General features: G+C 38.3%; 1 protein-coding gene and 1 long non-coding RNA gene across 9 annotated transcripts in view; one reads left to right on the forward strand and one right to left on the reverse strand.

Moving 5' to 3' along the window:
- HAPLN1 (hyaluronan and proteoglycan link protein 1) overlaps positions 1 to 23,876 on the reverse strand; it is a 68,053-nt gene that overhangs the window by 4,539 nt on the left and 39,638 nt on the right. The window contains exons 2-3 of one of the 3 annotated variants that reach the window (XM_037142969.2): positions 20,515 to 20,639; positions 4,393 to 4,764 (exon numbers count right to left, since the gene is read on the reverse strand). In XM_037142969.2, coding sequence (XP_036998864.2) covers positions 4,393 to 4,764; positions 20,515 to 20,614 — 472 coding nt within the window. In that variant the 5' untranslated portion in view covers positions 20,615 to 20,639. Of the gene's footprint in view, positions 1 to 4,392; positions 4,765 to 20,514; positions 20,741 to 23,876 lie in introns of those variants that run through there. The other 2 variants (XM_053664418.1, XM_053664417.1) reach the window with 2 other exon arrangements.
- LOC119047507 (uncharacterized) lies at positions 1,400 to 22,241 on the forward strand. 6 transcript variants are annotated; one of them, XR_008391450.1, is made up of 7 exons: positions 1,400 to 1,458; positions 2,645 to 2,722; positions 7,647 to 7,709; positions 11,477 to 11,814; positions 13,692 to 13,826; positions 15,210 to 16,824; positions 22,058 to 22,241. It is a non-coding gene; the product is annotated as an uncharacterized LOC119047507 (long non-coding RNA). The 6 variants fall into 6 exon arrangements; XR_008391451.1 differs by having other exon boundaries at positions 16,756 to 16,824; XR_008391449.1 differs by lacking the exon at positions 22,058 to 22,241 and adding an exon at positions 10,061 to 10,262 and having other exon boundaries at positions 15,210 to 17,604.

Raw genomic sequence — 23,876 nt, forward strand, 5'->3', positions numbered from 1 at the left:
AATAACACTTCCTAATGCTTGTCCTATACAAGGTAGGTAAAGAATAGACATCTGCTGATTAAGTTAATGCCAGAGAATTAAGTTAAATATTTTAAAAGGCAAATGTGTGTGGTGTGATTTGGCAGTTAGCTAGCCTGGGAAGATGCGGATTTTCAAAAGCATTCTTTTTGCTCAAATAATCATGGGAGGTGATTGAGCTGTCTCACAATTTTTTGCACAATTTCTTTAAAGGATAATGATTACTTAAGAAAGCAAAGTTGTACCATTTGCTGAACTTTAAGAAGGACACTGTATCAAAATGTTTCCCCCATTGTTGCTAAAAGACAATTTTAGTGTGATTATTCAAATCCTTGCCTTGGATTTTAAAAATATAATCAGAATTAATATTTTAAATAAGGAATATAAGAAATTGTCCCACTGACAGTAATGTGGTGAATTATATCACTTGCGCTATTTTTATGAGACTACAGGCCCTACTAAAGATGAATGTACAATTCACTAATAGTGCAACCAGTACACAGGAAGTGTTTTCTTTTATAAGTTGTCCTGGATGACCCTAACAAGCAGAAATTTCAATAGCCTAGATCAAGTCACATCCACCGAAGGCCCCTGCAGGACACGTTTGTCCCTCCAGGGCAGTCCAGCTGGCACTGTCCACGACAGGCAGAGATCCAGGGAGGCCTCCTGGTCTCATCCTGCCTTCTCAGGTTCTTGGCTAAGTGATCTGTAAGCTGAATCAGAGCCAAAAGGAAGGAGGAAAAGACTCTCGGGTTGCCAGCGCCCCCTGCAGTGATGATGGAAGGGGAGCCTGCGGATGGCTCTATCGAAGAAGAGCTTCGTCCAGGCGTCCAGCTAAGAACCCAGTCAGTGCTGGGAAGGGACAGAGCTCCCAGTCCCTTTGTGCCTTTCATTCTTTCCTCAGCAGCCCCAGGGATGCCGCTGTAAAGGAAAATGCTTAATTTATCCATTAGTGATTTCCTTGGCAGCTGGATGTCAAGTGACAGAAAAACTCCAAAATATGTCCATGTGGAGAGAGAAGGAAACCATATGGGTTGAATTTCATTTTCCAAATGGTTTAAGATGGTAACAGTGGAGAATGTAGAATAAATATTTTCTTTCTTTTTAAATTGTTATTCTGTTATCGTCATCCCAATTTCCCCCCCTTTGCTCCCCTTCGCCCAGCCCGTCCCCCGCTTTCACAATCCCCACACCATTGTCCATGTCCATGGGTGATTCATATATGTTTTTTTGACTAGTTTCTTTACTTATTTTCCACTATTATCCCCTCTGGCTGTTGTTGTTCTGTTGCATGTTCCCATGTCTTTGGTTCTATTTTCCTCATTAGTTTATTTTATTAGTTTCCTCTTAGAAGTGAGATCACATGGTATTTGTCCTTCACCAACTGGCTTACTTCACTTAACATAATGCTCTCCAGTTCAATCCATGCTGTTGCAAAAGGTAGGAGCTCCTTCTTTCTTTCTTTTGTGTAGAATTCCATTGTGTAAATGTACCAGTTTTTTAATCCACTCATTTACTGATGGGCACTTAGGCTATTTCCAGCACTTGACTATCGTAAATTGTGCTGCTAAGAACATAGGGGTGCATAAGTTCTTTTGAATTGGTGTTTTGAGATTCTTAAGGTTTATTCACAGTAATGGAATTGCTAGTTCAAAAGGCAGCTCCCTTTTTAATTTTTTTGAGGAAATTCCATACTGTTTTCCACAGTGGCTGCACCAGTCTGCATTCCCACCAACAGGGCACAAGGGTTCCCTTTTCTCCACATCCTCACCAGCACTTATTGTTTGTTGATTTATTGATGATGGCCATTCGGACTTGAGTGAGGTGACATCTCATTGTGGTTTCAATTTGCAAGAATATTTTAATTTATAATAATTTTAAAAACTAAAAAATATCAGGCTTAAATTCATTGCAATATATTTGATGGATTTTCATAGGCATTAGGACAATTTTTCTTTAGTAATTTGTCCTTGATTAATCATTGAATATTAGTGAAATGTAGTTCTGTTCCAAATCCAGTGTAATATATTTTTATTTGAGTTCCTTTTAAATTTAACATAATTTCAAGCAAGCATTTTCCTAAAGTCAAAATGAAACCCTATATTAAAATTTCACTATTTCCCATTTGGTGGATGATCAACTTACTGTTTTATTGATTTAAAAGATTTACATATATTTTAATGAATATTTGATGATGCTCAAAGAACCCACTGCAAGTACATCAAGGTCAATGTCTACATTTTACTCAGCCCAAATTTTAAAAGCTTCACTGCATTTTGCACATTCAGTGCATATATTTCAACAATCAGATATTTCTTAGAAGCAGGAACATTTCTGGAACAACATGATTTTTAGCATTTATGTATATACCTGTTTTACTTTCAGCTTATTAAGATTTCAACATCTACAACTGTGACTGCAGAAATATTCTTGGCTCTTTGAGGAAAATCTGTAATTCCTACAGCTGAATTATGGAGCCAGGGGTGTTTGCTTTCATCCACCACTTACAGAAATAAGAAAAATCAAACTTCCATGGGTGAAAAGAAGCGTATTTAGTTATTTTCAGAGTATAATTATTTTATCCTTCTATGTCAAAGTATAATAAATGTTCTTTACTTTTCCATAGAGGTCTGGTACGCATCACCGCAAAGGGGCTTAGTAAGGATGATACATCATCGCATGGAAATGAGTAATAGCAAACGATGTGAGTAGGGTTGTCAGTGGAACTACGTTAGGAATACACATCCTTTAATATTTATAATTGCAGTCTATTTTACCCCAGTTGTTGGCAAACATAAGTTGTTAGACACATGACAGGGTTTCATATCATGGTACATATAAAAACTAAAGTAAATTTCAAAAACTCCATGAAGTAAATGCATTTAGTAACAAAAAGGCAGAGACCATGCAGCACAGTTTCGCCCTCCTCTGGGCCTCTCCTGGGGCTTACCAGTGCTGTCTACATATATAGAATTATTTTCCTATTTCTGAAAGTCCTCAGATGATATTTTTTGTGTATTTGGCCTCGGTTTCACCAATATTCATGGATAATAATTTGAATCAAAAACCGAAAGCACAAGATGACGTGCATTCAGGAGTCAAGAACAATGACTGAGAGAGAGGAGAAGGTCACAAAAATGCATCTTACAACATCATGTAATTTATTAGATACGTACATCCAATAAATTTCCATACAGGTGATGGAGTTCTAAGGGGTTCAGAGGTCAAATCTTCAATGATGTGCTAGTGGAGGAAACACATCCTTTTCCAGAGGCAAAAATCCTTGGAAGGAGGTGAAAGGAGCTTCTAGCATGCACACACTTATAGTTTATGTGCATAAAGAAGAAAAATATTCTACCAATGCAGCTAAAATTCCTCCTCCAGTGGAAAGAAACTCAGAAATTCATGAATGTAAGTTTTGAGATACCTGAGAAACCACAGGGAAGTTTCCCTACTGGTGGGGCATTTAGAGTGTGGGCTTTGGGCAGAGGAGACACAGGATGACAAGGACACTTTCATTGTTGAGCTTTCTACACATTTTGGGTTTTGAACCTACTGAATATATTACACATACAAGAAATGAAATTTTCCCTCAAATGTCTTGACCATTTGGCATTCAATGTCTAAGAGACTATTGACCATTTAAAAAAAGTACTTCTTGCTCTGGCTGATGTGGCTCAGTGGACTGCATGGTGGTCTGTGAACCAAACAGTTACTGGTTCGATTCCCAGTGAGGACACAAGCCTGAGTTGTGAGCTTAGTCCCCAGTAGGGGGTGTATAAGAGACAACCACACACTGATGTTTCTCTCTCTTTTTCCCTCTCTAAAAATAAACAAATAAAATCTTAAAAAATTACTTCTTTACAATAGTAAATAAATCTGGAGGCAACTTTTTGTTAAATTGAGTTTTCAAAGTTACTTTATAGAATACAATTACATGTATTTTAGTTAGCAGATATCCTTCACAAAACTTGCCATTATTTTGAAAGTGAGATAATTTTTGAAGTATAATAAAAAAGCATTGAATCTGAATTTCTCAATAACCACGTAATGAGATTTAAGTTTTGAATAGCATAGGCAGTTTCTGAATATTATTAATTCAGTTCCACTGCACATTTGTTCTGCTTGTAAATAGCTTCAGTTTTGCACATAACCATTCTGTGCACATTTCAAGTATGAAAGCTGGAATCATAGACAGCCTACGAAATACACGAGAATAGAAAAACATTCTATGCATGGACTTTTGGTTTGTTGCACCATCGCTCTGATAACCACTAGACATCCTGAAAAAAAAAAGACTAGACATCATGAAAAAATAAAAGAGCAATGATTAATTATAATTTTTTAAGTTTGACATGATCTATGGATACTTACCTTGTAAATCTAATGCTACCACGGCAGTATCATCTTCTAATCCTTCAATCACCTCGCACTTGTATTTCCCATAATCCTCCAGGGTGAGGTCTGTGATCACCAGAGAAGCGTCGTTTTCACTGACCCCCTTCAGAAACACTCTACCCTGGTAGCCTGCATAGGCTTTCTTGTGGTATCCCATGGAAACAAAAACATCCACTTCCTTAAGGTAATCTGAAGTTAGCTTGGTCCACTTAATTCGGATTTTGTGGGTTCCTGAGCCAAATGCTGTAGGGTCTCGAAAAAATGCACACGGCAGAGTGACATTGCCACCTCTGTGGGAGAACACCTTGGCTTGTTCTGCTTCCACACGGAGATGGGGGCCATTTTCTGCTATAATTAAAAAAAAGAAAGAAAAGAACCATTAGTATGCTTTTAGACATTTCTCTGAAGTGAAATATGCTACCCATAAAGTGTATCTGATGAACAGTTGCATTGGGTGATAAGCTTCTCTGCATTGTTTGAGAGGAACCTCGTGGAAAGGTACCCCTAACACTTGGAGGGCATCTGGAAGGTAGCCATGTCTTTAGATCCATTGAAAAGAGGAAGAATGTGCATACGTATTAGGAAATATTGGATATAAAATTCCATAGTCATCTGGAATTTGATGATTTCATAATAAATGTTATTTTTTACATTTAAATGTCAAACATATAGAAACAAGGCCAAGGAAAATGATGAAGTGCCATGATTATTTCATTAATATAAACTAAAAAATTTGTAGATAAAGTGTCCTCTTCCTAGGTGAGCTTTCTAATATAATAAATCTGTATTATATTTATAGAAAAAGTATAAAACAACATGATCAACTTTTATTATACTTCTGGCCAAAGAACTTAGAATAGTCTCACCTTTATGGCCTCTATTAAAATATATACCTGTAATTAAAATGCCATTCTGGAGTATTTTAAGCAACAAGGCCGGACATCACAAAAGTATTTTAGTGAATGCTTTATAAAACCTCCAGATTTTAAAATATATCCCTTAAAACTCAAATGTTAAAAGTGTATCCAAAGTTATACTTATTTTCTGACTAGCCAAATAATTACTTCTTTATTTCCTTACATCTCCTTCTATTCCCTCTCTCTTTGCTTGCTGCTATTTCTTATTTAACAGTTATCACAGCCACCTCTCCCTTCCTTGCCCTTTGGTTTTCCTCTGCCAAGGACTTTCTCGTCTTCCAGAGAGCACCGCAGCATTCCAAGCTTGCCAAGTCAGCAGGGCTGCGGTTATCCAGAGAGCCAGCGGTTATTTTCAGATCTTGGCTTTCTCTGGGGTTTCCCTTGGTTAGCTCATTGTGCCTTTGACCTTGACAAGTGCAAGGTCAAAGATTTGAGGATGTGCAAGATTTGAAAATGAGAAAGTGATATAAAGGACTCCTGGGACACACACAGCTTTTCATCTGTACACAGCTTTCAAAGGCTACAGAAAACTGCCCTTCCTCTGCCCTTCTGCTCTAGGCAGGTAGGTACTGAGTAAACCTTGGACATGAATCGTTTAAGACACAAGACAGCATGAGTTGTAGCCTCTCACCTCCAGGCAGATCTACAACTTAGCTATTTAGTGGTATACATAGGATTCAGATTTAAAAATAAAAAGTGTACAAAAGTAGACACAGTGGTTCTATCTTTATGATATAGCAATCAAAATGATCCAACACTGAAAAATAAAATAAATTTCATATATAGGTTGGCCCCAACCCTCAGAAACAGAAAATTTTATCAGTTCCATCAATGTCCCCACTTGGGGGATAAAGAAAGAGAGAGAGGGAGAGAGAAAATATAATGACTTAATTAAAGTGAATCCAGCTCGTTAAGCATTTCCTTTAGATTTTTTCATTTTCAGGTCCACCAAATTATAAGAGATGAAAGATAATCTATCCAACTCTACCCTACATATGACTGTCCCCTACAATATCCCCGATGACTACATACAAGTGATACCTAAGGATCCCTAGTGTTTTCTTTCTGGGAGGAGAAAAATGAGCTGTTGACTAAGTTTGCTCCGTTATGCGTGAGGGCCATAGGGAACATCTTCTACCCAGACCCTTGGGAAGACACCTAGGAGATGGGCCTTTTCCTGCTGGAACTTGAGTTTTGACATGAAACAGAATTATAAGAGGTTGCAGTTTCATGTTTCTTTTAAGCTTTTTAAAGTCAAAACTAATGTCCAAATGCACCAGGATATGGGTTATCACAGTGGTTAAGAATAAGGACTTTAATGTGATAGAGACCGTGTTCTAACTTTACCTCCCTAATTTACTGGCTCTGTAGCCTAGAGCAAGTTGTGTAACCTCTAAACCCCAATTTTGTTATATGTGAATTAGGGGTAGTAGTACCCACTATATAGAGCTTTTTTAAAAATTATTTTATTTATTTATTTTTATTGTTTTTTCAAGTACAGTTTTCTGCCTTTTCCTTTCATCCCTCCCTACTACCTTTAGAGTTGACTGAATAGACACATGAAACACTTAAAATAATGGCTGAGCCAAAGTAAGTGTCCATTCGCTATTAACTGTTCCTACGGCATAGATTTTCCACAGTATTTCTCAAATATAACCCTGCCTTACACTGAGCTTAATAGTGGCATATATGAAACTTCCATAGTTTCACTTAATTATAAAGTTTTGAACTATGTGGAGTAAAAAAAATACATAAAATGCCACCTGTGTTGTACAGAAAACATGGAGATGATTGTATGGTTGGGCGTAATCATAAGGTATTCCAGAATGCACACAAGAGCTGAGTGTTTTATAAATTAAAGGGTTAAAGCCAAGATCAAAACTGTTGTGCAAAGGACTGAGACTTCTAATTTTATTGTGGTTAACTCTAAATCATCTTGTAGTACTTTAGACGTGTAAGCTTGTGATTTTTTTTAGTTACTATTTACTTTTACTCCAGCATTGTGAGTAGATGGTGACTTATGTGGTATAATGTCAAGAAGGGAGCAGACACCAAAAATCCAGTCTTTCCACAAAATAACGTTTTGTACAAGTCTGCCAGAGTGTATAAATTTCTACCATTTTATTTTTATTTTGGGGGAACTGGGTGTTGAGCTAATAGATGACAGAAGTCCCTGACTGAAATTCAAAAAATCATGAGAAAGACGTGCAATGTGTATGTAACACATTTAGTGACTGAGAGCCATTAATCATGAACCTGAACCTCTAACATGGCCTGCTGAGAACACTGCATTCTGTTTGCTTGTTTTCATAGCAGATCCACAGTGCAGATTATAGAGCATTGAACGCTGATGAGGAGTGGCCTACTGCAGAACAGGTAAGATGTAGGCATGAGCACTGGTCAGCGAATCAGGAGCTCTGGCTTCTATTGCAGGTCCTAAGAACTTAGCTATTTGAGTGACAGGTCTATATGTCTTGAGAACATTTAGTGTAAGAGTTTAAGATTCTTAAAGAAAAATTTTTGTATTTAATTTTTAAAATCCTTACCCAAGAACATGCTCAGTCATTTTAGAGAGAGGGGGAGAGCTGGAGAAAGAGACAGAGAGAAATTCTGACACCAAGAAACAGTGATTGGTTGCCTTGCACCATGACTGAGGACACACACAACCCAGGCACGTGCCCTGACTCGCAGTCGAAACTGCAACCTTTCCATTTACTGGACAATGCTCCAGCCAACTGAGCTACACCAGCTAGGGCGAGTTTAAGATTCTTATCAGACTCACTATGGAAAGTTGTCCTGCTAGGGATCAACCAGGAAACACACTAGGCTGGAGAGGAAGAGGGAAGGCTGGAAGAGTAGAAAAGGGAGCCGAGAGTGCTGGTGGCAAACTTCACACTGTCTTGTCTAGTGGAAGTTGTGCGTCTGATCGCTGAACACAAAAACCTGGATCAGTCTAACATTTATGCTTAACTCAAAATTGTTTGATCAATATTCAGTTGCAAAGCAAGTAAAATAGAAAAATAAAAATAAACTTTGGTAGTAAGAATAAGTATTGCTTGTTTTGCTTTTTAAAAAAAATGTAAAAAAAGTTAATAAAACAAGGCAGCATACATATACTCATTTGGGGGTAAATTTTTTTAAGTTAAGTTTTTAAGTTGCAGAAATTTCATATTCCTATTAATGGGTTTCAATAACAGTGACTTGAAAGATTTGATGCCCTTCACGGACCACGGTTGTCTCCAGGGCAAACAGCGGGGTCTTGTTATTATTTTACAAGTTCTGCTGTGAAATCCAGGACGTTGTTCAATTTCACCAAATTATAAAAGCAATGACATGACCAAATAAGTGATCTTTATATTGCCATATAATTTAGATGCTGTCTTTTAAACAATAGAACAAAAACAGTTGCAGAAAAAAGTTTTGAAACATATTAGACTATTTATTACCTATTGTTCTTCATTGTTGAGAAATACACAGGTAACAGACAAAGAAGAGAAGGTGCTACAGATCCAAGTTTTCTTTTCAAACTAAACTGGCGATTGTGCACATAGCCAGTTTTGGTTGGTTACTTGCTCTCTGGCATGTAGGTGAAGTAGCCTACAGACTTCTGAACTTTGTAGATCAATAAAATGTAAACAGAAAACCAAAAAAATTGGGGAATATAACATGGCTAAATAAGATACTAAACAAGGACATTGAAAATACTCCCCTCTACCACCATCTGCATTTTTGATTGTAGTGAAATATACATAACTGTATGTGTTTGCCATTTTAACCATTTGTAAGTGTGTGATGCAATGGCATTAATTGCTTTCACCATTTTGTACAAACACTAGCACTACCTATTTCAAAAACTTTTCATCACACCAAATGGAAAGCTCTTTCTTCTTGCCATTCCAAACTGGGAGGCTGAGACGCAACTGTTAGCTCCATGGTGAGTCACTTGAAAAAATCGCACTGGTTTAAAAAATAATTCCTTATTTCTGTGACATCTGTTATCACCGTGGTGGGCTTGGGTGTGTAAGACTAACACTTTGAAAGCTGTTACTTTCATTAGGGTAGCCAAGCCTGCCTGAGGGGGAGCAGCCTACATGGCTTTGTGTCCTTGCTGCTGTGCCTGCATTGTCTACTGGAAACGATCACTCCGCCTCCCCTGCCATGTCTTGTTCACATGGTTCCTCACTTAGCAACATCGCACCTGTCGTGTGCAGTGTCTGCGACCGAAATGGGCTGTGCTCCTGCTGCCTAGGGCCTGTACGAGCCGTAGCAGTAAGCATGGATACCTGCTATTTGCCTTATAGAGTTATATAGCTCTAAAATTAGAACACTTATAAAAAATTAAATACACATACTAAAGACTATTTAAAAGAAAGTATAACTTAAGCATTGGTCTCTCATTGTACCTTGCATATTCCATTTGAGTAGGGTAACTTGGAAAAAATGAAAAAAAAATGGAGTATCTTACCTATTTAACTGTTTATAATTAGTTTTTTTCAGCTTGGAACAAATGTAATTTTTTGTGAAGTTGCTCACCTGGTGTCAGAAGTTCCCATCATTTGCTTATACTTCTGATGTCTCTGACCAGCTTTGCATTAGAAACTTAACAAAGGTCCTCTTTCCAGACCCTCCTGCCTCCCAACCTCCGCCTTCCATCCAGCCTTTACTGTCCTGTTGGAGAGCTGATGACTTTTAATTTGTCAGAGGCAGAGCTTTCATTTATTCCCTAGATATCCCTGAATGCAAAGGACCCTGAGCTTCTCTGTGACCCAGCGCCTCAGGAAGGGTGGACCTGATGAGGGCAGGAGAGGAGTTTTAATGGGGATCAATTCTACCCTCTGCCCTCGTGGACTTGTTTTGAGTTTGAAACCCTCTTGGATTTGTCCCCAGCCTGTCTCTGCTTTCATCTGAAATTCAAACTCTGCCCTAAAAGTACGTCGTGCTTCTTACCATTTGTGTAAACTCAAAGAAATATGTATATGTGCATAGACTATATATGAAAAGATTTGCAAGAAACTAATAAACTTGGTAGCCTGTAGAAAGCTGAGGTAGATGTCTGGGTGCAGGAATCTTGGGAGACTTCCACTGTGTATACTTGCACATTTTTAATATGTTGAACCATGTGAATGCATCACCTATGTACAAACTAAATGAAAATGGTAGGAAAATAAATTAAAGAGTTGAGGAAATTTAACTAACAAATAAAGAAACCAAAAAACCCTTATCTAGAGCATCTCCAGAACATATGTTGAAGAGCTCTTAGCCAAGATTGTAATAATGTAATACGGTTATAACTGAAGGGTAAATTAAAGGATTTTTTTTTGCAGAAGACCTATTGCTCTCTTAATAAAAATGTTTCTTTAAACATGTCTTTAAAACATGCAAAACTCCTCTCATAGTCTCTGTTCCTTAAAGGTACTGTCGTCAAGTGTCCTGACTGGTGTCTGGTTTTGAACTGCAAAGGGAAAAGCCATCGCTGAAAACAGGCCGAGTGAGGACTGCTCTTCGCTGCGAAGTGTTCAGTGCTGGTTTCCACCACGGGCCCTGCCTCGTGGTCTCACAGGCCACAGAGATTCACTTCTCTCACCCACCCTGCTCCCTCCCCACTGCCTTCTCTCTAGACTTTGCAGAGTCTTTGTGCCCTGCTACTTCCTATCAATCTGTAGCCGAACCAAATTGCCTAGAATTGTGTTTTTACAATTTCTTTGCAGCATCTTCTTAGGTAGTGCCTTAAATTAAATTGTTTTTCTAATGGGAAACTATCCAGCACCAAAATATAGTATTGTTTTGAATGTGTACCAAGTTATTATATGCAAATTTCAGAGTAAAAATTAAAGAACAAATGTTATTACTATATTTTATAGCCTAGAGGTTGAACTCTGGCAATACATATTGAAAAAGTTTTTTCCTGGAAGCATGGGACTTTCCTCCCCAAAGGATATTTAGGCAAAACTTTGCCATATAAATCCGAAAAAAGGTAAGCTTCTCTGATTGAAATGTGCCACCCCCTGAAGACCCCTAGGGGACAGTCAACTAAACACTACTTAATTAAAAAAAACACATTCTGAGATGTAAAGCTGAAATTGTTAATATCCTGAAGAAAATTCTGTCTTCTTAATTCTCTTTTTTGCATGTTTTTCTACCAGGAAGAAGTATGATGAGGGAGTTCAGCTCTGTTCTGCTGATGAAGAGGTTTTCAATCATTCCACGATCATTATTCCTTCACCTACTTTTTAAACTGTGTGTGTGTGTATTGGTTAAGTAAATGCTCCATGCCCCTTATACTGTGTCATGAAACCTCTCCATGCCTCAGTTTCCTCATCAGCAAAACAGAGCTAAGTCACCTCCTTCCCAGGGTCCTGGAGAGAACTGGGTCCAAAGTGAGGTAATACGTTGCCAACTTCCTCCTGCCTTACGTTCTGTGAGTGCCCAGGAAAGCGGGCTCTTACTAACAAACAGCTACCGCGCTCCGCAAGGGTGCCAGGTATGCAGCAGCTTCTGTCTTCCACGTTGCCTTCCTTCCTGTGCTCCTTCAGAGACGGTTCCTAAAAACTACTGGTTCCTGACACATTCAAATCTCATCAGCTTTTGATGATTCTTTTAATCCATTGGTTCTTATCAAAATAACCGTGCATTTCAGGACCACTACCTGAGAAGCCTATCAAGAAAATCTCTTTGTGTCTATATAATCCAACTGCTTTCTAGAGCCTCCTCAGTTTCCTTGGGGGGATCCAGACAATCATTATTCAGGGATAGGGGTGTAGTGAGTTTTTTGCAGCTGCCAACCCACCCCCGCCTCACCAACTCCTCTAAAGAATCACCATGGTGGCCTATAGTAAAAATTTCTCTGAGGTCCAAGACAAAACTTTTTTGAGCGTGACTTGATTTCTTCTGGAACACAATTATATTCATTGAATGAAATCAAATAGCCAGTTTACCCAGTACTTCACTTAAAAGTTTCTAAGAAAAGGTATAGATGAGGCTATATAGTTCCTGTGTGAGTTAGGAGCACAAGAACTGGTCTGCCTGAGTGTGAATCTCAGCTTTACCTCTCAGTAACCACAGGACCTGAGGCAAGCTACTGAACCTCCCTCCACCTCAGTGAGGACAACCACCTTCATACTGTGCTGTGGGGAGGAATAAGTGAGATGGCTCAGGCAGCGTACTTTCTACTGTGTATCAGACACAGTAATATTGATATTATTGCCATTGGTAAGTCCAACACAACTGATCCCAGAACTAGAGACAATCTTAGTATTTTTGGCAACTCAGAATTGTCTTCAGAATTTCAGAATTTAAATTTTTCTGAGTTATCAAAGATTTATGAAAAAAGAAATAGATTTAGTTGTTATTATTTTAGATTTAGAATAAAGCAAATTAGTTATCACAGTTATAGAGAGATGAATGAATGCATTACAGGAAAATAAACTAGAAAATAAAATCAAACATTTCACTAATATAGTGAATGGCATTCTTAATATAAACATACTGTGCAGAATTTTAACTGTAATGGAGGCCTATTTCTAGAAGTATGGGGAAATCAAAACACTGGTATGAGTCATTTTTTTTTCATTAGGCTGTAATTAACCACACAGTCCTTAATTATTGGAAATGTCTTTATGTGGTAGAGGGGTAGATGGCTAATCTACTTATCTCCACTCGGACCACTTCCACTTTTTGGTGAAGTATAAGGTCAAGTTATCTGTAATTTGCAGAAAGGCCACAGTTGGTTTTATACTGATATGGTTAATGTCCTCACTTAGCATCAAAGACATAAAAATAATACTGTCACAGTCAATCCTGGAGGCAAAAGGGGCCCTGTGATTCATTACTTAATAAACAATTATGAACTGACAGCATTTGATGTGCCAAGTATTAAGTTTAGTGCTGAAAACAAAATGAAAGGTAAGTCAAGCAGAAATACGTGGGCGTGCAAGGCTGTGAAAGTGGAGAGGGCACTGCAGTCCTGAGAACACGGAGTGAGAAGGACACACCCCCATTCTGAAGCAGGAACCGCTTCCCACTGACGTTGTCCAATGGGAATGCAGGTGGAAGAATAGCACATCTTTGGGTTTTTCAACAGACACTAGAAATGCAGATTTTAATGCAAAGATCCCCTATTTTTAGCTTCCGAGGTCAGACGTAAAGATCCCCTATTTTTAAATGATTGCAAATAACTTAGATGTAAAAAAAAATATGAGAAAAAAATGGCCACACTTCAGTGATGAGAAGTCAGACTCAGGAAGCATTTGCACCTGGGAACCTGTGCCCCCTCCTTTCCACACCTGTTGGAGCTGAGGATCTCCAGATCTCAGACCAGGGCTGGCTCCTTGCCGCCATCTGCACTGCCTTCTTTCTCAGGTGACCTCATCCAGTCCCACGGCTATAAATACCACCAAGTGCTGATGATTCCAGAATTCCCTCGCACTACACTTTTTCCTGGATGCCAAACAGTAAATCCAACTACCTGCCGGTCATATATTGAACATCAAATAGGTAACTTGAGTCCCTGCCTCGCCCAGCTCTGTTCTCCCAATCTGCTTCAATTTATTATTTTTTATTTTTTAAAGATTTTATTTATTTATCTTTAGAGGGGAAGGGAAGGAGAGAGGGAGAGAAATATCAATGTATGGTTGCTTCTCATGTGTCCCCTTCTGGGAACTGGCCTGCAACCCAGGCATGTGCCCTGACTGGGAACTAAACCATGATACTTTGGTTCACAGGCCCACGCTCAATCCACTGAGCTACACCAGCCAGGGCTCTAATCTGCTTCAATTTAGTTTCTACTTCCACCATCTATCCATTTGTTCGAGCCAAAATCTAGGGAGTGTGTTTACTGTGTTTCTTCCTCCTGTTCTCTACACCCAAGTGCTGTTGTCTTTACCTCCATTTCCCCTGAAACTGGATCATCTCCATCTGCTACCATTCTGGTCTATACCACTGTGATTTCTCACCCAACTACCTCAAGACTTTCCTAAAATTCCCCTTACCTTACCCACTTGGCCCACCATAATCCACTGTTCACGTGGTCTTTTGTACATGTAAATCATACCACATTGTCCCCTTGTTCTAAACCTTTAACCATTTTCAGAATAAAATCTGAACTCTGTACTCTAAACCAAACACAAAGTACTAGGGTCTCACTCTGGCCTACTTTTCCAGTCTCGTCATAAACCACACCCTGTCCAATGCCAGGCTGCAGCTCCTTCAGCTTCCTTCTGGTTTGGAAACGTGCTTATTCCCGCGTCAGAGAAGTCTTCCTCTTTCTACCTGGAATGCTCTATCCCTGGCTTTTGATGTGACTGGCTCCTGTTCCTTGTCTATTTCTCAGCTAGTTTTACCCCACCCACGACGCCCTTGGGGCTCTCTCACAGCATTTCCCCCTTAAAACACTTGTATATTTATTGTTTATATGTTCATTTATTTTTATTTATTCAATTATGTGTGCAGGCCAAATAAATAGTTGTAAGAGGCTGAAGCTAAGAAGATTGGTTTTGGAGTATACTTTATCTCTAATTTATTCTGGGCGGTCCATAAAAGCAGTCCATAAAAACAGTCACTTTATCTGGGCAGTCCATAAACACAGTCACTTTATCTGGGGCAAAGAATAAAATTACTTATTCTTTAAAATTTGATTTTTGTTTACCCGATACTATCTCAATGAAGTATTTGACATCTAATCAACTTTTTAGTATTTTAAACTAATTAAGACTGTGTAATAAAAGAAAAAGTGAAGAGAAGACACAAAAATAATCATATGCAGACTTTGGAGATTTAAACCCTGTCAGCTTACGAGAAAGTAAGAATTGACAAAAAGTAACTGGAATTTGATCCTGGATTTATTTAATGCCCATGTGTTGATCATCTACTATGTTCCAGATACTGACTTAGGTGGCGGAGATACATCAGCTATCCCTGCCCTGGTGAGGCTGACCTATGTTCTTGCAGCAGAGATGGACAAAAACAACTACTTAAAAATAAAGTTGACAGCCAGTTCTACAGAGAAAAAGAAATGAAGATGTGAGAGAAATAAGAGTCCAGAAAAAGGGGAGAGTGCAGTAGTCAGGCAAAATTTTTTTTAAGATTTAATTTATTTATCTCTAGAGGGGAAGGGAAGGAGAGAGGGATAGAAACATCAATGTATGGTTGCCTCTCGTGAGTCCCCTGCTGGGAACTGGCCTGCAACCCAGGCATGTGCCCCGACTGGGAATCGAACTGCGATCATGTGGCTTGCAGGCCCGAGCTCAATCCACTGAGCTACATCAGCCAGGGCCTCAGGCAAATTTTTTTTACCTGAGAAATAAGCCCAAATTGGAAGAAGGGGAGGAGATTAGCTGAGGGAAACTGTTCCTCATTAGCTATGCAATCTGGGACAAGAAACAAAATCTCTGGATCTTGATTTCTTCATTTGTACAATGGCATATTGATCTAGATGTTGTACACTGAAGTCCTTTTAAGTTCTTAAATTCTGTAAACCAGGGGTGTCCAACCTGTGGACTTTTTGCTCATCAGTTTTTGTTAGTGTTTATATATTTAATGTGTGGCCCAAGACAACTCTTCTTCCAGCATGGCCCAGAGACGCCAAAAAGTTGGACAGCCCTGCTGTAAACTATGGTTTAGCTCTTGTCAGTGTTAGAATGAAGGCAGTCATCAAGTCAGTGTTCATTAAGCCTATGCGATGCGTCATTGTGTTGCTAAATGCCACAGATGCCACAGGATTTAAGAAATGCTTATCATGATAGCAATAATTTGGATATATCCCATTATACTCATTCATTTATTCAACAAACTACATATTACATATTACTAAAACACATATTAAACACCTACTATGTGCTAGGTACTGCTATAAAGCTGCGGTGTTACAAAGCTGACAATCTGATGAGGAAAGAGAGCCATTTGAACTCGAAGTAACACATTCTATCCTGGAACAGCAGAGTACTTTGAGATGCACAGAATGGAGAAATTAACCCAGTGGGTGGGGAGTGCCCACTTCTGCCAGGGGTTCTAGATAAGCATTCTTTTTTCTACCCATAAACTTCTGACATTTCTTTCTTTAAAAAATTATTGCTTTATCTTTGAGAAAGTGACAGTAAACTTTACTTATTAAATAGAAATAAACAATTTTTCTATTACTCTTATTTTTTTAAATTTAAAAGAATAACATTTAGCTTATCGCTGTTCACCTTGTAAGCATATTAAAGGAAAACTACTTAAGTTTGGAAAGCTTCCATTTTTTACAAGGAAAGTAAAAGTATCAGGGAATGTTTAATACTATTGGGGAAATTTTAAATTGTGAAACTAAACAGAACAATGAAGGCAATTTATAAAATGTTTATTTCATTAGAACTACAGTTCTGTTAACAAATACGTTTGAGAAACATGAGCTTTTCCATCAGCCTTTGTGTTTCCTTTCCCTGGGCAGCGAGGAAGTAACAAACATGACGACAATAACTGCCTTCTACTGGAAGCCAATTGCGTGCCAGGCTCAGTGGTAAGCACTTGTTCAAATGGTATCCAATGTAATCCTTACAAAGCTCTGTGGAATAAACTGCAACTATGCTCAATTTTATACATCAGACAACTAAGACTTGAAGAGATTAATTGCCTATGTTCAAAGCCAGTAAATGGCATTAGGGGAAAAACTCTCTAACTTGTCTTCAGAAGACCTGCACTTGAACACCAGAGACAGAAAGCATTGGTTCTCTGACCTTAATAACGTCAACCAGTTACTTATTTAGTATAATTTTTACTATTTTGCTTTTTATGTTGCTTAATGAGCAAATGGTCGTATAGTTTCTCTGCTATCTATGTAAATGTCTTCTTAAGCACTGTGTTTTTTAAAAAAGTATATCCATTATCTCTGAATCTCTATCTGTAATTAAAAGTCTACGGAAAGAACTTTTGGACCCGATCCAAATATTTTTAAAAATATACTTTTGTGTATTGGTACTCCATATAAAATTCTTCCTAATGGTCTCCAGTTTCAAAGGCTTCAGAAGCTGTTTGACTAGGCATATCGTGAAACAAGAGATGTAACGCATCAGTTGAGAGTGTTGTAAGACAGTATTAACAGCAGCTCTCTTCCTGCATCTGTATTTGAAGAAATTCCTATCCTCTACATTAGGGACAGCAGATGATAGACAACCTAATATGTTAATTGAACATTTTTAGCTTACTCGATGGACAAGTAAAGCTTGCTTTCTTTTTTTAAATTGTATTTTAATTTTAATTGTTGTTCAAGTACAGTTTTTTGTCTTTTACTCCCATCCCAGCCCACTGAAACTTGCTTTCTTATGTAACCAAATTGCTTCAATAATATAATTAAAAAATAAATTAGTACATTTACATTTTTTATCTAAGACTGTGTTTTAATGGGAAGCTGGGAGAGTATTCTTTTTTTAAAAAATATTTTATTTATTTTCAGAGAGAGGGGAAGGGAAGGAGAAAGAGTGGGAGAGAAACATCAATGTGTGGTTGCCTCTCATGTGTCCCCTATGGGAACCTGGACTGCAACCCAGGAGAGTATTCTTTTTTATAACTGGCAAAACACTTTTCACCAGAAACCCTTTGCACAGGGATGTACACATGCATTTTCTTTCCCAATAATCTTACTTGAAAAAAAAGAACAGATTAAATACTTTTGTGCCCATATATCTATAGATGCTCCCACAACAAAATTGTGAGAAAGCCTTCAGAAAAATAATCAGGTAACTTCTGCATGAGACTCAAAATCACACTGTCAAAGAGCTCAGCACTGAATCAGGCAGCTCAGGAGAATTTGAGAATCCTGTGTGTATTTTCCTGGGGTGATTTAGGCCTGTGAACTTAAGAGTATAAGCATAGAGATTTAATGAAAAGTGGGAGGTAGAAACGGTGTCTTTGCAGTGATGTGAATTTTGAACAATTTTCTGTCACAGAGGGAAGCTTGTATTGCTTATCAGTACAATTCAGGAATTTAAGAGTCAGATTCACTAAATCATCGGACAGCAAAATTCTTATAAAATTTTATGAGGGTTTTAGCCTCTTTAAAGTCCTTCTGGAATTAGCCATGCTTGATAAATAAAAGCAATAAGACGTGCTTGATAAATAAAAGTATAAATAAGAGAAAATAATCTTATTTAAAGTAAGTAATGCGAGTTATCTGCATTAGAGATTGCTATGCTGAGCAGTTTATTTTTGCATATGAAAGACAACTGAAATTACATCAGGCCCCTGGAAGTGTTTCTCTGAAGGATTGATGAATGTGTGTGTTCAATCTAAATGCTGTCAGAAAGGGAAAAGAAAATTTTCTATTAGCTGAAAAGTAACAAGAACAGGTATTTGGAGTAATTTTAAAATAAATTAAGACTTGTGGACCTAGCCAGCATTATAACCCCGATCCAAATCCCATTTCAGTATTAGCAAAATGTAGGCCTTGTGGTTTTATTACTTGAAAGCTATGAGCAACTTTCTAAGAATATCAATTTACAATTAAAATGAAGTGAACTATTGAGTTATTTTTTTTAAAAAGCTAGATAGTGTATGCAAATAATCTGGGTAATTTTGAGACCTCCTGCCAGAAATTCCTTCACACTGTATTCCAACAGAATATAAGGGAATGGAAAGACTGGAGCCATAGAAGTTTTCCCTGTTGATGAAACTTAAATATGACTTAAAGGCTCTCCAAGTGTAATTTTGAAATGTTAATACACTTCCAAAATAATATTTTCATACTCTGGGTGCAATTTAAACTAAATGGTTTGTACATAGTTCATGATATAACAGGTATTTGTCTAATCATAACTGAAAACCACAGCTAAAGTTTATTTAAATCATCTTTAAAACTGCTATCCTTAATAATGAGTAGGTATTAACCTTTTGGCTGAACTGAATTCTGTGACTAGATGTTACAAAGATGTTATTTCTCATCAGTAAAAGACTCATGGACTTGGACCACAGTGTGGGGATTGCTGCAGGAAGGGGGTACAATGAGTCTAAATGGAAAAAATACAATAAAGATCAAATTTAGAAAAGATATCTTTGTGTATAAACATAGAGTTTGGGAAACAGCTTTGATTCATCTACTGTACACATTAAAAAAACAGCTGAGTCAGCAGCTTGCATAGTAACAATTTATGATTGTATAATTCCTTTTCATGGTCCAGCAGTGAAAAACACAAAGCTGTTGGGAGCAAAAAGAGCTGAGAGAGATGTGTCTAAAACAGCTAGCTATCGTCAAATCAGAATTCTATTTGGGTAGTCATAATACACACAGGAAAATGCTTCTAGCCAGACTTACACTGTCATTTGACCTTCACAAGTCATACTTTTCAACAGTGGATGCAGTTTTCTGAGACTACCCTTTTGACCTTGAAGACATAACTTGATGTTTCCTACCTCTTAGCAAACTTACATTGCCTCTGGTCCCCAGACTGGGCTCACCTAAAATTAATATCATCATATGTTTAAACTGTTAAACTATGTAAGACTTCTTTTAATTATTTAGCACACAAGGGCAAAGAGAGAAGCTCAAGCTCCTTTAGAACCATCTTTTCCTAATTGCGTAAGTCTCTTAGCTTTCCTAGTGCAGGATGTCCCTCCTCTGAGGCTGGGACTGAGGAAAACGCTGCATCGTACTGCAGCCCCAAATCTTGCTACAGCTCTAAGGCTTAGGGATCAGCTGAGCTGAAAAGACTTATTCAGAGGCAATGTGCTGGTCTATTGGAACTAAATATTTACCAAAGGAGGTTATAACGGGGTAAGTTACTTTTCCCTCAGCCTTAGCTTGTCTGACTTTCATTTTCACATTGCTTTTCCTAAGATGATTACGTTAACAGCATGACCTTATAAGTTTTACTTCCTATTCCCCCCCCAACCCCGCTCCCATTGCCTTGCATTTAAATAAACTTTAAGCCCTCTGTTCTACTTAAAAGATATCAACTGTGCTAAAAAGCCTTGACTAATTGCATCAACTCCCAGTAGTGGGACATTCATAAGCCATTCCACTTTAATTGTCCCCAATTCTTAACTCTGCTGTAATGCTATAGCATTCAAAAGCCAGGGAGCATGTTCACCAATTAGCAGAAAGGAAAAGAGAAAGTCAATGCAGCATAACTAAAATGAAGAAACACTAACCAAGCATGTCAACTCGAAGTAACTTGAAATTCATTTGAATTTCATAAGAGAACCTGCGTTTTCTTACCTTGGATGTGAATAACTCTGCCATGATCTAGGGTATAGTTGTCTGAAGGAGGGTCAGCCCAGCAGACTGAAATCAGCACCAGAAGAAGTAGGCTCTTCATCTTTGTAGCCCAAGACTCTTCTTCACTGTGAGAGCATCACATACAAAGAGGCTTGTGAGATTTGGAACCCTTTGGAGTGTTGCACTGCACAACTTATTACCGCCTTATCATCATAGAATGGGTCTGTAAAAATATTTAACCCAATCTGTTCAGAAAGTTTTTGTAGCTGTCTTTGGGAGCTGAAGACTGCAGCTTTGAACAATTCCAGTTTCGTTTATGGAGCCAGAGTCCAAATAGTGTTTAACTCTATCTTTGCAGAATTGTAAAATTTAAGATAGTATAGTTTCGATAACAGAGTTATAGCAAGGTGCAAAGACATGTGGCAAGGATATAACAGACTTTTAAAAGAATGTTTCAACCTCTTAATTTGAAGTATAAGATAATTACACACATTTCATATTATCTATATATGGATATTTATCAGCCAGTCTAATTAGAAATAGAATGTTAAACAAGGGCAAATAAAGAATATTTGTGTGAAAGTTAACATCATCATTCATTTTCCATGTGGCTTCCTAAGCAGTTTAGATTTGCTTGTTTTAAAAGGACAAAAAAGGACCAAAAAAAAAACCTGATTAAGCAGAAGCAGCACATTCATTACACAATCACTTACCATCTTAAACACTGCTTAGGTCTATGGTGAATAGTTGCAAATTATGGACAAACTAGGTTAGAGTTGTACCTGCTACCACTGCAGTCATTCTGATTGATTTTTCATTCATTTCCACCTAAAACGCTGACGCACCAACTTTGAGTGCCAGGTAGGGTCTCTGCAGTCAGCAGAGCCACGCCGCAGGGAAGGTCCCTGCCAGCCTCACAGTGCAATTAGGCAAATGAAGAGCTGAGACAGACGGTGAGCAGCAGCTCTGGTCCTAAGTGAGAGAGGCAGAGCCATCACTCGGCTGTCCTTTACTGCAAGACCAACTGATAAAAGGGGACAGCATCTACCCCTCAAACTCCGTCACTGGAAGGAGCAAAAAGTCTTTCCAAGTGATTGATACAGACCTTATGACCTTTGCAGTTTCTGCCGAGCAAGAGTTTCAGTGTGGCTGCTCTGTTTCAATGTGGAATCCGAGGCAAATATTAACAAGGGCTTTCTTTTTCTCTCATGCACACAGAAGCCTTCACAATACTTGGCTATTTTTAAAGCTGAAATTGCACAGTACTGGCTTCTCACACTAATTTGTTTTTTCCAGGAAAGCCTGACTCCCTGGAATACTTATTAAAGAGCTCTCAGTCTGTTCCTGGAGGTCCTCACCAGCCAGCTTCTATTCTAGAGCCAAACGCCCTGTTCACTCTACTCATTGACATCCCCTGAGTCTCTCTGGGGACCACGACACCTGCCTGCATTCTTCTCCCCTCTACACACTGGCAGTACCGTGATGCTTAAGGCTTTAGTTTTTCATGTTTGCTTTAGCACTTTTCTTCTTCATTATGCCACAGAAAGAAGACGGTGGATGAGCAAACTGAGAAATTTTTCCAGAAAATGAAGTGTCACCTTCAAAATTCTACCTGATACACTCATCATCTTTTCAGAAGTTCACTACTGGCTTGTTCCTCTGAGGATTTTTTGAAATGGTTATTTTTTGATGGCACTGACTTTTGACCATGGAATACTCTTAACAAAGATTACCTGTTTTGATCCCAGAATATATTTGGGTAAAGAAATATAATAAAGTTGGCCATTTTGGAATTTAGAATATAATTGGGACAATTGTATACACAAACATAAAACAATGGGCAAAACAGCACAAATTTATAATTCTCCTTTAATTCCAGACCAAACTATTAAATATTATACCACTAAGGGCTCACTTCATTTGTTAAGGTACTAATTGTCCAAGGACCCAATTACATATGTAAACATGGGGTTAGAAATAACAATAATCCTAGTAACTCTTTTTGACTGAATGTCTACTACTTGCCAAGTGTTATCTATGCTAAGTGCCATGCATACAATGCTCATGCAATCTCTGCAATAACACCACGAGACAAATATTTCCAATTTTGCAGTTTCTTGCTGAAGGTCATGCATCTAGTAAGTGGCAAAGCTTGTATTTGCTTTCAAACAAAAATAGCACCTACTTTGAGTTGTGCTTATATTTCCAAAAAAATGAAACATTTTATTTGTTTTGTTGCCTTTTTACATTTAGGCTTTTTAACTTGAACCTACTATGATCTTGAAACTCTGACCTGTGTTATACATGAATACAAACTTCCCCCCCAAGACTTAGATAAAAGAAGCCAGATGGCGTTTTGGTTACCACGACTGCTCACCTCCTTGTTTATGACACCGCCCTGGTGCCATGGACACTTTTTTGGTGGCTCATGTGTATGTACATACATGTGCACTCTCACACACACCATCTTCAGTTTTAGAAAAGCTGAGGACATTGCACGACTTCAGTGGTCTGTGATTAGAATGGAGGCATCTTTTCCGTGAACGCCTCCAAGGACCCACTGCCATTAGCACCCTACAGGTAGGACAGAGTGGAAATCATCTTTGCCACACTGGCAGCATAACAACGGTCTCACCAAAAGATCTGTGACTAGAACATTGAACTTTAGGGACACAATCTGCAGGTCTTTCAGCAAAGTACGCACGGGGTACCACACACTAGACTGAGGTTCTTGAGGACAAGGGCTGTGCCAGAGGTCTGTGCACCAGCCTTCAGAGAAAAAGGGTGCCGAATCTTGCTTACTTGCATTTTATAATGATGTCTTCTCTGAATATTAGGTGTGCTTGGCAAAAAAATTTAGCCTTTGATATGAGTAAAATTTAGGACATTTGGGGGACTTTTATCCCACCAGCCTTGAATCAGCATTCTTAATTCGATTACAACTCATACACAGATGATCTCTTTTTGGAACCCATCCAGCCTTGAGACAGTGATGCTAGGGCCGGCTTCCCAATGAGTTCAAATAGACATGTCCATGTCCATAGTCAAAGACATGGCGGACTGTAATTTTACAGTTCAGCTTTAGTGATGATTGAACCTCTATTTGGGAGCAAGATATTTTGGACAACCCAAAATTCTAGAAGTTTGATAGATAGAAATGAAGACATGTTAATTAATACCAACAGTCTAACACCAAGGTGGCCAATTGTTATTCCTTAAACACCCACTATTTAACATTATTGTGTTAGGCAATGGATAAACAAATCCAAGTGGCATCCACACAACTTTCTGTGCCTGGAGAGCTAACGTCATCTATTTCCTCCGCCACCACTTTATGCTCGGCAGTTGAAGTAGTGTGTTAG

Source organism: Artibeus jamaicensis, unplaced genomic scaffold (genome assembly GCF_021234435.1).
Source record: "Artibeus jamaicensis isolate MK-2021 breed Jamaican fruit bat unplaced genomic scaffold, CSHL_Jam_final contig_373, whole genome shotgun sequence".
Lineage (NCBI taxonomy): Eukaryota > Metazoa > Chordata > Mammalia > Chiroptera > Phyllostomidae > Artibeus > Artibeus jamaicensis.